Genomic DNA, 14,641 nt, shown 5'->3' on the forward strand with positions numbered 1-14,641 from the left:
GTTTTAGATGAAAAAAGTGATCCTGGGTATTCTTCCATCCAGGTGATGAAGGAAAAGGAACAGACAGTGTTGCTCCAAGACCAGTAGGCCATCTGTGTACCCAGGTAGTGACCAGTTTCTTGGAGAGAGAGGCAGCATCAGCAACCTGTGATTAGGGCCTTTGTGTAATCTAATGTGGGCCGATGGTGCATGAAGTACTAACATGTGTTTCCCATCCTGCCCGCTCAACCTGTATTTCATTGAACTTGTTCACTTGAACCCTTTTTTCTTCCTCTCCCCAAAACTAAACAAAGACTCTCTGAGTTAAGAAAGAAGAAGCAGAGAATTTGAACATATGCAAGAGGATTAGACCCTGAGATCGAAGACATGGGCGAAAGTGGGGAACACAACAGAACCTCAGATTGGTTTAGCAATTTAGAGGCAGAAGGGACTTTTGATCAATTCCAGGAATGAGGAGCAGAAAAATGAGCAAGATCTTTGGATTCTATCCCCTTCTTAACACCTTTCCAGGCAAAACATAGAATGGTGGTAGGGAAGCTCTAAGAAGAGAGGGCCTGAGACCCATCTCACAGGTGTGTGTCTCTGTCTTTCTGCATTAGGGTCATCCTTGAAGGACAAGAGAGGGCCAGCAGATCCAAAGCCCAAAGTCTGAGGAAGATGCAGTATTTGTGGCCTGTTGACCAAGACACAGACATCTTAGCACACTTCACCTGGAAGAGATGCCCATGGCCATGGACCAGAAGTCACCCTGATGCCAGGATCCAACCTAGGACCCCAGAACTTACACTCTGGAAAACCTTGAAGAGGTGAAGGGGATCATTTTTAACCTTAAAATGATGACACTTTCTCAGAGATAACTAAGATTCTGTTCTCTGCCATTTGGTGGAAATGGGGCTCATTAAAGAGTAATAGAAAAATAGTAACTTTTTCTTTGCACACCTGAGTTCATACCTGCTACACCAGTTGCTCATGTGAGGTGCAGTGTTACTGTTTCTTGGAAATCTATAAGGTGCCCTTGAGTGTGGACTGAGGTCAACTTAGGAGGCACAAAACATTACTAGATGCTCTGACCAAGATTTTATTTTTACCGTAATTTTTTTTCTGGACACAGCTATCACCAAGGGAAGGCATACTGGAAAAGCAGACAGCGGAACTTTGGAATACAAGAAAGCAGTTCCCTGGGCAGATGCAGCAGAATTGAAGATGCTGATGGAGGAAGAGACATGAGGAAGTTAAGGTTTCAACAAAAATGCAGAAGACAGCAACACAGAAGACGTAGAATAAGGGTTTGAGGAGAGGAAAGACATTCAAGTCCTGGGCCCAGAGATCAGGTAGGGACCCCCTCTTTCTGTGATGAATTCTCTGCTGTACAAAATATTTGCCCAGTCACACTCCTCACAGAGCACTGTGAAGTTTCACGTGATCATTTTATAAAGCATTTGAGGCTCCCTCAACGCACTCTTCCTTATCCATCTGGCAAACATTACTGTCAAATGCTTCGAAAATTTATCATATAACCCTTCCATTTTATTTCATCATAAGCACTTCCAAATTGCCCACTGCTGTTGTTAATGACTCACAGGATTCCCATGTCTCTCTCATGGAGCACAATTTAACTCTGTCTTTTTCCTCTGACTTATTTTACTTAGGGAAGTCCAATATATTTCCATGCAAATATGAGAGCCCTGTGCCTTCTACTTTTCCTTCCAAATGCTCTTGGCCCTTGCAACTATAGCTGTGTAACTCCACATTAGGTGAAACAGTCACAATTTGGACAAGATTGCATTTGATCTAAGAAGCATCTCCTGACTATCCAGTAGGTCTGCCTGGAGAAGAATATTATTCTCAAGGATATATTTGTTTTCTTCCAATTTTATGTGATGCTTAGGCTGAGTTCATGGTTCTTTAGTAAGAAAGATGTCTGTCAAGGTAGAACATTGAATCAGTAAACCTTAGAGCTAGGAAAGAATTAACAATCATTTAGCACAGTCCCCCAGTTTGCAGAGCCACATGCAGAGGCTCAGAGAGATCAGTGCATTTTTTAATTAGATGCTAAACCAGGTTTAGAAGCTTGGTGGCCAGGAGCCCTGGTGGTGTCCTTATATGCCACACTATTTTTAATCTTCTCATTTACTAGTGCTGTGGATTAAATGTTTGTGTCCCCCCAAAATTCATGTGTTGAAACCTTAACCCCCAAGTTGAAGGAGAGACCTTTGGAAAGTGTTTAGGTCATGAGGGTGGGTCCTGCATGAATGAGATTAGTTCCATTATAAAACAGACCTCACAGAGCTTCCTTGTCCCTACCACCATGTGAAGTTACAGGGGGGGGGGGGGGGGGGAGGGGGGAAGCCCTGTTCAATGTTGCTCAGTGGTTAGAGTGTCGCAGATTCAATTCCCAGTCAAGGGCGCCTACCTGGGTTGTAGGTTCGATCCCTGGCCCTGGTCAGGTGTGTGGGGGAGGAAACCAATTGATATGTCTCTCTCACATCTATGTTTCTCTTTCCTCCCTCCCTCCCTTCTAATATCTCTAAAAATCAATGGAAAAAATATCCTCTGATGAGGATTAACAACAACAACAACAACAGCCATCACGGAAGTGGGACTTCACCAGACACCAATCCTTTTCTTTTCTTCTTTCTTTTCTCTTCTTTTCTTTTCATTTTTTTTTAAGTCCTCAACCGAGGATATGTTTTCACTGATTTTATATGATTTTATAGAAAGGAAGTGGGTAGAGAGAGAAAGAGATATCGATGTGAGAGAGAAACATTGATCCGTTGCCTCCCACACTCACCCCAACTGGAGATCAAACCCACAAACTAGATATATATGTGCTCTGACCTTGAATGATGATGCTCCAACCAATGAGCCACCTGGCCAGGGCTTCACCAGACATCAATTCTGCCAGTGGCTTAATCTTGGACTTCTCAGCCTTCAAACTATGAGAAACTTCTGTTGTTTATAAGCTACCCAGTCTGTGATAAATTGTTATAGCAGCCCAGTCACCTAAAATACCTCGTCATTTGTGATGTTCACCAATATTTCCTTTGGGGAATAAAGGAAGAAGTTAGGCATGGCCATGTGACTTGTTTTGACCAATGAAATGGGAACAGAAGTGAAATGTGTCACTTCCACTTTAAGAATCTGTATGTGATTCACCAAGTTCCCTTTCTGCTGCCATGGCAACAGGCAACATACTAAATGATAAAGATTGTACCAGCTGAGGACAATGAAGAGCAGAACCCCAGCTGACTCATAAAGGACATGTAGCATGAATGAAAAATAAACCTTCATGGTTTTAAGCCACTGAGATTTGGCAGTTGTTACTGCAGCATTACTAGCCTCTCCCTGCTGGGTGAGCCTGAACTACATCACCATTCCCATGATGCATCGCTATGCACGAAGACTTAAGAGGATAAACAATGCAGCACATCAGAATGCAACCTCATAAAACATTCCAAATTCCATGTCTCACCAGCATTCTTTCTTCCTCTTGGCTTATACTAGGGGTGGGGGATGTGGTTCATTACAAAGAATGAGTATTTTGATAGCTTCTCATTCTTGGAACTATTATGCAGGTAAGTGGCTGGTGGAAATATCTTGTAGTCTTAGAGTTTAAAACTCTAAGAATGAATTCGATTATTTTATTAAGCTCAGTGCATTATGACCTCAAATGCATCATCCTGTCCTTACACCCATACATGAGCAAAAATCTTTGGCTTTCTTTGAGGCTTTTTATCTAGACATTGGAAGCACTTTGTTTCCTAACTTTACAAGCTCCAACATTATATTAACTTGCTGCTTAAATCACACCATAAGACATTTCCCAAATAGTAGTTATAAATTAGCTCCTCATGGAGTAGTAAGGGGGCCTTTGTGACCTTGGGTAAGTCACTTAGCCTCTCTGGGCTTGTTTCCTCCTCTGTAAAATAGAGATAGTAATAGTATCTACCTCCCAGGGTTATCATGAGAATAAAGTTGGGTTGTGTGCATTCTATCTGATTTTAATTAGTGCAGCCCTAACAGGTTTGGCTCAGTGGATAGAGCATCGGCCTGTGGACCCAAGGGTCCTGGGTTCGATTCCGGTCAAGGGCATGTACCTTGGTTGCGGGCACATCCCCAGTGGGGAGTGTGCAGGAGGCAGCTGATCGATGTTTCTCACTCTCTATCCCTCTCCCTTCCTCTCTGTAAAAAATCAATAAAATATATTTTTTTAAAAATTAGTGCATAATATTAACTACGTTTGAGCCACACAATACTTGGAAATCTAGGAAGTAAAATCATTTCAGACCTTTTGCTTTCCAGGAAGGATAAATTTAGAAACTATTTAGTGATAGTATTTTGGAAAAGATGTAAAACCTGGTCGTCTTCCTGGTGAAGGATTTAACTTTTGGAAACACAAACAGATGGGTTGAGAAGTAAGTATTGCTAACAGTTTGGGAAATTTTTCTGAACTCCCTGCTGAGAGCACATATCCAGATGGGAAAGTCTTTAAAGGACTGGACTCATTTATAGTTTTTCCATCTTAAATCTTTATACTTTTCCAGGTTTATAACAAAGCTCAGAAAATGCTAAAACTTAAAGGAGAATTGAGAAGTGCCAAGGAAATGAAAGATGAGGTAAGGCTTCTAACTCCTATACATATATGAAGTTGAACCTTTGTTACAAGGAACTTCTTTTCAAGGTTCATAATTCAAAATGCCAGTATTAAGCACCCAGAAATATCACAGACAGGGGTGGGCAGTAGGGCACAGCATTTAAGAGTTCAGTCTTGAGCTGGGTGGGTCTGAGTGCACATGTAATTGCAGTATGGTACGGGGCATGCTGCATACCCTCTCAGAGCTTCCTTTGCCTTACCTAAAAGATATGAGGAGCCCGACCGGTGTGGCTCAGTGTTTGGGCATCGACCTAGGAACCAGGAGATCATGGTTCGATTCCCAGTTAGGGCACATGCCAGGGTTGTGGGCTGGATCCCCAGCGGGAGGTGTGCAGAAGGCAACCAGTCAATAATTCTCTCTCATCATTGATGTCTCTCTCTCTCTCTCTCTCTCTCTCTCTCTCTCTCTCTCTCTCCCTCTCCCTCTCCCTTCCTCTCTGAAATCAATAAAAATATATTTTTAAAAAATATATGAAGAATGAGCACCTATTTCAGAGGCTTGCTCTAAGGATTAAGTAAAATATTGCTTGTAAAACACTAGTGCTTGGGACAGAGAAAGCTCTTAAAAATATTAACTACTGTTGCCAACATTCTCTCTTTATCTAGAATGATATGGAAGTGGAGTGTTCTGATTATTCTAATATTTTGGTCAAACTGTGTTTATGTATTCCCTGACTTGTTCCAGGAAGGATTTAAGGGATAAGTTCTGGCTAGTGTAGGGTTGTCCCACATGACATATGCTTTTTAACAGACCTCCTACCAAGAGGTGAGCAGCTTCTAAAAGCGGTGTTTCAGCTCCTTTCCTGCTGGATTACTAGAGGATAGCCGTACAGGATCTGCTGCGAGCTCTGCCGGAACAAGGATCTGGTATGGATTTTCTAGAAGGGCATTCCTTCATTCAGCTGATATCTTTGGAGCACCTTCAATGTGCCAGGCATTGTCCTAGGCGCAGCGGTTCTCAACCTGTGGGTCGAGACCCCTTTGGCGGTCGAACGACCCTTTCACAGGGGTCGCCTAAGACCATCCTGCTTATCAGATATTTACATTACGATTCATAACAGTAGCAACATTACAGTTATGAAGTAGCAACGAAAATAATTTTATGGTTGGGTCACAACATGAGGAACTGTATTTAAAGGGCCAGAAGGTTGAGAACCACTGTCCTAGGGGCTGGGGATGAAGCAGTGAACAGACAAAGATCCCTGTTCTCGTGGAGCTTACTTTCTAGGGAAATAATTTCTCCAAGGATATGATGGAGAAAAGCATGTGGCAATTGCCCAAGTGCCAATCAAAGTTGCCACATATTCCATAGGTGGCTGACCTCTGCCATATGCCATGTGTATACTGAACTGTGTACTTTATACAGTGAGCCAATTTTTAAAGAATTTAGAATACAATAAAATATACACTCATTCTTTACTATATGAACATAATTGATTCCAGAGTTTTTGCTCCCAGACAAAACCCTGGCTAAGTGCCCATTAATTCCCATCATCAGTCATCAAAAACTGCAATATTTCTATAGATGGAACAATAAACTCAGGAAGCAAGTTAGGAGTAACACTAACAGTGTTTGAAATTACGGTGGATAACTGTAAACTCTGTTGCTACACAGGAAAATGTAAAAATTCCTGAAGCAATGTTTCATGGTTTTTTTCTAAAACATAACTCTCACTGTAAATTTCTATATGTTGAATGGTAGTGGTGATTAAGACGACAAATTTGTTGAAAATTTGTCATTATGTTCAAAGAAGATAATTTCCCAAAACCGATGACCTTTATGGTGCTGTTAGTTGACCCCAAAATTACTCTGGAAACTTCCACCCAAGCTTTCTTGTTTTTTCAAGTGCCAAATGCCTGGGAATGCTGTCACCTTGAACCTTCCTAATGCTCTTGGGATTTGAGAAGGCAATTGAATCACAAAGTTTCGGTTTAACATCAGGATTCCCCCCCCCCCCACACACACACACACACACAAAGCATGAGACTATCTGTCAATACTTTGAAGCCTAGAGCAAAATTTCTTCCTATCTTTTTTTAAAATATGTTTTTATTGATTTCAGAGAGGAATGGAGAGAGAGAGAGAGAGAGAGAGAGAGAGAGAGAGAGAGAGAGAGAGAGAGAAACATCAATGATGAGAGAGAATCACTGACTGGTTGCCTCCTGCACGCTCCACACTGGGGATGGAGTTTACAACTCGGGCACATGCCCTGACCAGGATTTGAACCATGACTTCCTGGTTCATAGGTCGACACTGAGCCACACCAGCCAGGGCTTCTCCCATCTTTTGAAGTACATGTTCAAGAAGGCATGCTCTTAGAAAAAAGATCCATTTAATCCATCAGAAAATTTGCTTCAGTGAATAACCTATTTTCCAATAACTATCATGAGCTTAGTAGCAACTGCAGTATCAGCACTCACCATTTTGCCTGTGGTTGGATGATGTCACCTGCCTCCGAGCAAAGTGACCAAGTTCCAACCTTACAGAAGCAAAACTGGGAATCTAAGTGCTGGCTTAAGAGAAAACTTACCTAGCATAGGAGGCTTGTGATTTGAGTCATCATTAATGACTTCAGGTCTGGGTCAGGGTCAGATGGGGCCTGAGGGTCAACATTATGACTCATGCACTGGTACTGGTTACGGAGCTTTGATTGATGAAATGTCAGATTAAATCAATCCTCACTACGTACTGATACTCAAAAGGCATCTGCCTGGAATTTAGCCTTCATAAAGTAGATGGGATTAGAAAACAGTGTTCGGTGACCTCTGTGCAAGATATTAGCAAGAAATTAGGTTTACTGGAAGCTCAGAAACATTTGCCTTTCTGGAGTTCTGAGGTGAGCCCAGCCTCTTCTTACAATTTCCTACAGTAAAAAATAATACATGATTCAAGGAAATCATTTTATTGCTCTCTCAGCATTTCCACTCTTGTTCTGATAAATAAAAAGCCCTGTATGATTGGGTCTTTAGGAGTGAATGGTTAGATTTTTATTTCAAAAGTAAATTTCATTTGACATCCTGCAAAACACATTTGTTATTCAACTGGTTAAGGAAATCCTCAAAGAAAGATTATTTATTCCAGAACTCTTGTGTTATGAATGAAGAAATTGCCTCAGAGACTCTGAGTCAATGCTAATGTCCAAAGTAGATGAGCTCATGCACATTAAAGATCTATTTCTGAAGTCCTGGGCATGCAACAGCATTGGGCTAGCAGGCCTTCAGCTCCGAGGACATCCAACACTGGAGGCAGAGGGAATTTTTATTGCCCTGAAAGAGAGAGGACATTTAACTTGTAACTTGGAGAGATTCAGGATGTATAGGGTTGGTGCTTTGTTAATGAGTCTACAGTGTACCAGGCTCCATACAGGACAATCTGGTGGCAAGGTCCTCGCCGTGAGACGCAGGTATTCAGCATCAAAGCAAGAGTACGGGGCATGTGCACGGCCATAGAGCAGGGATTGTACTGTCACCTAATCTCTTCATAGATGCCAAGGAAAGATAGGAGCGGGAGAGGAGGGGATCCCTAGGGTCTCACTCCCAAATGAGCCTCTGTATCCTGTTCCCACCAGGGCAGCCATGACACAAGGGATTTTAAAGCATCAGAATCAAACTGCTGCTCCTTGTCCGCTCGAGGGGTTTATTTTCTAGTTAGAAAACAGTGTCTGTACACTACTTTTTTTTAGCTGCTCTACACATATTCTCTTAAGAGAGTCCCTGGTAATTGTCTTTCTGGTAATTACACGCTTGGGGCAGTTTGACATCCACCGTTGTTTTTCTGAAAGTGAGGAACAAGAGACGGGAGAGGAAGAGAGAGAGTTTTGAGATAATGAAATCCTTTTAATGATAGAGCCATGCCGTTAACCTAATTAAACTGTAAAGTGGTAAAAAAAAAAAAAAAAGTCCAGGTACTAAATGGAAATGAAGAAATAAATCAGCTGAGACAGCAGCACTTCTGGGAAACCTTCTGAATTCCGAATAGTCTGACATTGTAGTGTCCGATGGCCCTGGTTATTCTCTGGCCCCTCAGCTTTGTAAAGAGGTCTCTTACACTGACCTGTCCAGAAGGGCTTGATTTATGATGTCCATATCAGGTGTCCAGCTCCCCTGGGAAGCCAGAGCCATCGGTGGGATATGGTGACAGAGCACTGGCTACAGGGTCGGGAGAGCAGAATTCTCCTCATCCTGCTGCTAAGTAGCCATGGGACCTTGTTGCTTGGGTCACTTTCCATTTCTTTGCACCATGGCTTCTGTGCGCTTCTGCACCTGCAACTCTCTTAGAAAGAATTGCCGTTGGGCTATTGGGGTCACTTTGCTCACAAGAGCACAGAACTGGAAGTCCTTGGGAACCTTCCTCCCATGGGGCTGCCCTTAGCCATTGACTGGCTGATGCCGAGTCTGACAACCCGGCTTTCTGTGCATCTAATCAGGACAGACTCTGAGGTGTAACTTACACTCCAGAGTTCCCATGGGATCAGGCTAAAGCTACTGCCCTCAGGACTCTGTCTGAAATCCTGCCCTTGCTTAGCTTCTTCTCCTTCCCTATCCTGCTTCCCCCACTTCCCTGCTGATTGCTCTTGGGAGTGTTTCTTTAATAGGTATCATGAATCCTTGTCTAAGAGCTTACTCTGAGTAACCTAACATAAACCGGGTACCTTCCATAAAAGCACCAGCCTCACCTTGGCTCATTTGGCTCAGTGGATAGAGCGTCGGCCTGCGGACTGGAGGGTCCCAGGTTCGATTCTGGTCAAGGGCGTGTACCTTGGTTGCAGGCACATCCCCAGTGGGAGGTGTGCAGGAGGCGGCTGATTGATGTTTCTCTCCCATCGATGTTTCTAACTCTCTGTCCCTCTCCTTTCCTCTCTGTAAAAAATCAATAAAATATATTTTTTTAAGAAAGCACCAGCCTCATTTCCAACATCTGAAACTCAGAGGTGGTAGGTAGTGCCTGTCCTCATGAGTGTTATGGACAGTCTGCACAGCGTCAGAGCGAAAGCACTGGACAGGATCACAGAGGGCTACGTCCTAATGTCTTTCCACCCTGATGCCAGCCACCCCAACACTGGGAGTCAAAGGTGACACCCTAGTATAATGGAGCACCCACCCTCTAACCACAGCTCCACACCCCTAACCCCACTGAAGTTACTATACTTCACACTCTCTATTAGTGATCCCAACCACTACTTTCCATTCTGACCTAGCAATAATTAACTCATCTTTTTCACTCATATTCAGAGGCATTGATCTTTTATAATCAGCCCAGGGATTTTACTTTTATTCCCATTGGTGTATGTCTCCAAAGAAAAAGCACTAGGTTTACAGGTGAGGGAGGTCTCTTGGTTTAGTGGATCGAAGAGAGTGAAGAGACTTCAGAATCCACAGCAACTCCATCACTGATTCACTCATCTTGACAACTTCATTTGACATCTCAATATGTTGATCTCATCAGTGGCAGAGCCATTAATATTCATAGACAATCCACGAGGTGCCTGGAATTATTCTAGGCACTGACTTCTTCTTGCAAAACAGGGGAAGTGTCTGTGAGGCACCTACACAGCAGTGGGCGAAGATTAATTAAATAAGTAATTGTCTGAATAATGCAGAGCACTCAGACACCTCGAGAATGGAGAATGTGTAAGTGTTACACGGAATGAGTAATAACAGCAAAGGGTAGATGGACAAATCTTCAGCCAATTTAAAGTCTCTGTCAACCAGTTAAGTGAACGAAAGTAAGCATTTACTTGGTGGTTGATTAATTGATGCCTCTGTTTTTCTGACGGCCTAGGCGGGGGAAAGAGACAGAGAAGTGAGCAGCCTGAGCAGCAAGCTCTTGAGCCTGCAAGTTGACATCAAGAATCTACATGATGTTTGCAAGAGACAGGGGAAGACCTTGCAGGAGAATCAGCTCTGTGTGGAGGAGGCGATGATGAACAGCATCCACGTAAGGGTTTCAGTAGCTGCTACCACCTCTGCTCTCTTCACTTCCACTCCGCTCCCTTGGACAGGAACAGTAACTGAAAGGTCTTCCACGAGAGCATTTATTGAGCAAGCAATGAGAAAGAATGAAACACATCTCCCCTATCACACACACACACACACACACACACACACACACACACACACCATCCTGCCCTCAGGATTTTCAGTCTAGCTCTCTCCAAGGTCATCTACATCTGAGGCTCTGTCTTTTTCCTTATCTTGCCTTTCACACCTGGATTTGTGGCACCTGTGGTCATTGCCCTGAAAGACTAAATTATAGTTATATAAGGAGAGCAGCATCTCCTGATAGATCTTAGACAAACTTCTACGTTAACCAAAGAATAACACCCCTTCCACCTGCTCAGAGGTGTCACTGCTCATTAGTGCAGCAGGTGCTTTTTTTTTTTTTTTACAAAGAAACAGTTTGTATTTTATTTACATTTAGTATTATTTTGTCTTACTTTCAGATGTATAGCATAGTGGTTAGACAATCATATACTTTTCAGTGTTCTCCCTGATATTTTCAGTACCCATCTGGCACCATAAATAGTTAATATAATATTATTGACTACATTTCCTATGCTGTATTTTCCAGCCCATGACTGTTTTGTAACTGCCAATCGGTACTTCTCAATCCCTTCACCTTTTTCACCCAGTCCCCCAACCCACGTCCCCTCTGGCAACCATCAGTCTGTTCTCTGTATCTATGAGTCTCTTTCTGTTTTGTTTGTTTGTTTGTGGGTTGTCTTTTCTTTTATTATTGAATTTATTGGGGTGACATTGTTTAATAAAGTTATACAGGTTTCAGGTGTACAGTTCTACAATATATCATCTGTATATTGTATTGTGTATTTACCAACCCAAGTCAAGCCTTCTTCCATCACCATTTATCTCCTCCTATCCCTCTTCTATGTCCTCCCCACCCCTCCCTTCCCTCTGGCAATCACAATATTGTTTGTTGTCTGTGTCCATGAATTGTCTTTTCATTTTGTTGATGGTTTCCTTTGCTGTGCAAAAACCTTTTAGTTTTATTTCATTTCATTTGTTTATTTTTTCTTTTGTTTCCCTTGTCCCAGTAGATATTTCAGGGGTGGGGGGAGGGACAAGAGAAATATCCAAGATTTTACTTCCTATGTTTCCTTCTAGGATTTTTATGGTTTTGAGTCTTACATTTAAGTCTTTACTCCAATTTGAGCTTATTCTTGTATTTTTATATTGGAATTCAGCGAGTCCAACAGAAGACGCCACAGTCAGAGGGCCGAATTTGGAGTCTTTATCGCAAATGCGGGGGCCGCAAGAGAACTAATGTTTCTCCAAAACCTCACGGCCCCGAATGAACTTAGGGATTAGCTTATAAAGGAAAAAAAAACAAAACAAAAACAAAACAAAAAACCATGTGCTGGGATGGGGGCAGTGTGCTTAGCAGATATCCCATAAAAAGCGTGCAGCCTTGAGCATAGCTCAGATAACCAGAAGACACCTGGCATGGGAGGAACCAAGGACAGACCAGACCCCTACGCAGGCAGAGTGGCTTGCAGGACCAGATCATTAAGAGGGGCAGTGACTACTAGACTATAGGCTGATAAGAAGGTACATTAGGTTACTGGCACAGATTCAGATTGCTAGCCCCACCCCAAAAATGCCTTATTTTCCCCATTATTCGAGCAAGCGTGCTTACAGAAGCTAGAAATAGCAAAGTTACTTCTATCAGGGAGGCTATCTGGTTTAGTTACTTCCTGGAATTAACAGAACAAAGGACCATCTGCGTTTAGTGGAAAATTTTAAATGGCAGTTCTTACAAAATAGAGGTTACGGGAACAAGATGGAGTGCCTATGGTTCAGATGGAGGGCGAGGGACAGGATGGAGTCAGTCCTTTCAAGGCCCATTGTTCAGTATGTGGTGTAAGAAGGTGATCTAGTTTCTTTCTTTCTTTCTTTTTTTGTATGTACCCAAACTTCCCCAACACCATTTATTGAATAGATTGTTTTTACCCCATTGTATGTTCTTGCCTCCTTTGTCAAACAATAATTGACCATATAGGCATTGGCTTATTTCTGGACTCTCCATTCTGTTCCATTGATCTGTCTGTTTCTATGCCAGTAGCATGCTGTTTTGATTACTATGGCCTTGTAGTATAGTTTGATATCAGATAGCGTGATTCCTCCAACTTTGTTTTTCTTTCTCAAGATTGCTGTGGCTATTCAGGATCTTTTTGTGGTTCCACATAAGTATTTGGATTATTGTCCTAGTTCTGTTAAATATGTCATTGGTATTTTTTAGCAGGTGCTCTTTATTGCCACATCTGTAGCTCTCTGCCTGCAGCTTTTCTTCTCCATGCGGGAACTGAACCACAGGATGAGCTGAAGTGCAAAGGAGCCAGTGCCTCTAGAAGCAGCCCTCAATCAATGACTGATGGAGAGACGGTAGATTAAAAAACCTATCTCCCTTGCCCCTCCGTCAGAAATAATTCCAGGCATGCTCTTTGCTGCGTCGCCAAGTTCCTCAATGGGACCCAGTGCCAGATGCCCACAGTGGTAACTAGCTTGTTAACACCCCCTTTCACAGCTTCCTGCTCTTCCTTGTCTTATTTTCTCTCTCCACTACCTGAGCTCCCTAAGATCACTTCCCACAGGAACTACTACCTGACACTCAGTTCCTTGTCACAGGGCTGGCCCGCTTCCAGCGGTACCCAAGCCAAGATCCTCAGTAACACTTTTCTACACGTGTGTGAACAGAAAGACCTCCTGGCACGGTCATCTTTCTTGAGATGGAGATTTTGAACTAATCCGTGCCTGCCGCCTAAGCAGTTCATCAGTGGAGGCAGCCTCCTTTCAGCCTAAGGTTTCCTCTCTTTGGAAACTCTAGCACTAGCTCCTTAAACCAGTCTGTAAATGTATCCACACGGGCTAGGGGGCCAGCTGAAAAATACTTTCCCAAAGCTCTCTCAACACTTTGGGTTTCCAAGAATTCCTCACTTTGCAGTCTTCATTTCCGTTGAGGGATTTGAGTTCTTGGCAACCATAAAGCAGGTGCCGGTTGCACAGACCTGTTACTGGACACCCAAGTTACTAGTAGCTGCTTAAGGAACCACCAACTTCTTCAACATTTGTGGTCAAGGATCTGGTCTCTCTTAATTGTGTCTGTTAGAGTTCTCCTAGGACTTACCACCTCCCTGTAAAAACCACAAATGGTTTCTCTTTAATACCCTAAAAATGCTACCAGCAAAGCAATTCCACCTTATCTTCCTGAGCATTGCTGTTCTTTCCCCAGTAAGTCACAAATACAGAGAAATCCATTGGTTTTCCTAAATGGTTCTCAGGAAGAATATTATCATAATTTACTTCTTTCTAAATATTAATGTTTTAGAATATTTTCACCATTGCTGTCACAAGTTTATTTATTCCCCAAGTCAGGGAAAGCCATGTGGCTTATAAATACCTGACAACCTGGAGGGAGAAAGATATTAAGTCACATTTTATTATTCTATTTATTTTTCAGAAGGCCTAACAGCTTGAAACAAGCTTTAAAACAGGCTCTTTTTTCCCCCTAGCACTTAGTGCAGAATGTAAATTGCAGGCTACGCATACAAATACACGATTAGATGTGGACTTATCCTCCTCCCCTCAGAAAATCCCTGCAATGTCTGCCTCCCACGAGGAAATGTAATATGGGAACAAAGGGGGAAACCCAAAACTTTCTGAAATGTTGACTGATATCTAACAAGGAGCTGGGGAAATAAGCAAGAGGTCATCATTCAGGACCATAGTTATACAAGAAAATTAAAATATTACATCAGATGTTATCTCTGACTAAAGGAGTGGCAGGCAAGGAGTGGGTGGTGAGGAAAGAAAATGGCATGACCTTGTAAATCAAGAATAGTCTGTGTTCTGCCAACCCGTGTTGCTCAGTGGTTGAGCACCAACCCATGAACCAGGAGGTAACAGTTGACTCCCTGGCAGGGTACATACCAGGGTTCTAAGCTCCATCCCTAGCATGGGGCATGCAGGAGG

At 42.7% G+C, this 14,641-nt stretch overlaps 1 protein-coding gene across 1 annotated transcript in view; it reads left to right on the forward strand.

Annotated features, from left to right (window-relative positions):
• Window positions 1-1,255: 1,255 nt before the first annotated feature.
• PMFBP1 (polyamine modulated factor 1 binding protein 1) overlaps window positions 1,256-14,641 on the forward strand; it is a 52,219-nt gene continuing 38,833 nt past the window's right edge. The window contains exons 1-3 of the mRNA XM_023756093.1: window positions 1,256-1,331; window positions 4,545-4,616; window positions 10,437-10,598. Coding sequence (XP_023611861.1) covers window positions 4,566-4,616; window positions 10,437-10,598 — 213 coding nt within the window. The 5' untranslated portion in view covers window positions 1,256-1,331; window positions 4,545-4,565. The remainder of the gene's footprint in view (window positions 1,332-4,544; window positions 4,617-10,436; window positions 10,599-14,641) is intronic.

This window comes from Myotis lucifugus, unplaced genomic scaffold (genome assembly GCF_000147115.1).
Source record: "Myotis lucifugus unplaced genomic scaffold, Myoluc2.0 scaffold_88, whole genome shotgun sequence".
Taxonomy (NCBI): domain Eukaryota; kingdom Metazoa; phylum Chordata; class Mammalia; order Chiroptera; family Vespertilionidae; genus Myotis; species Myotis lucifugus.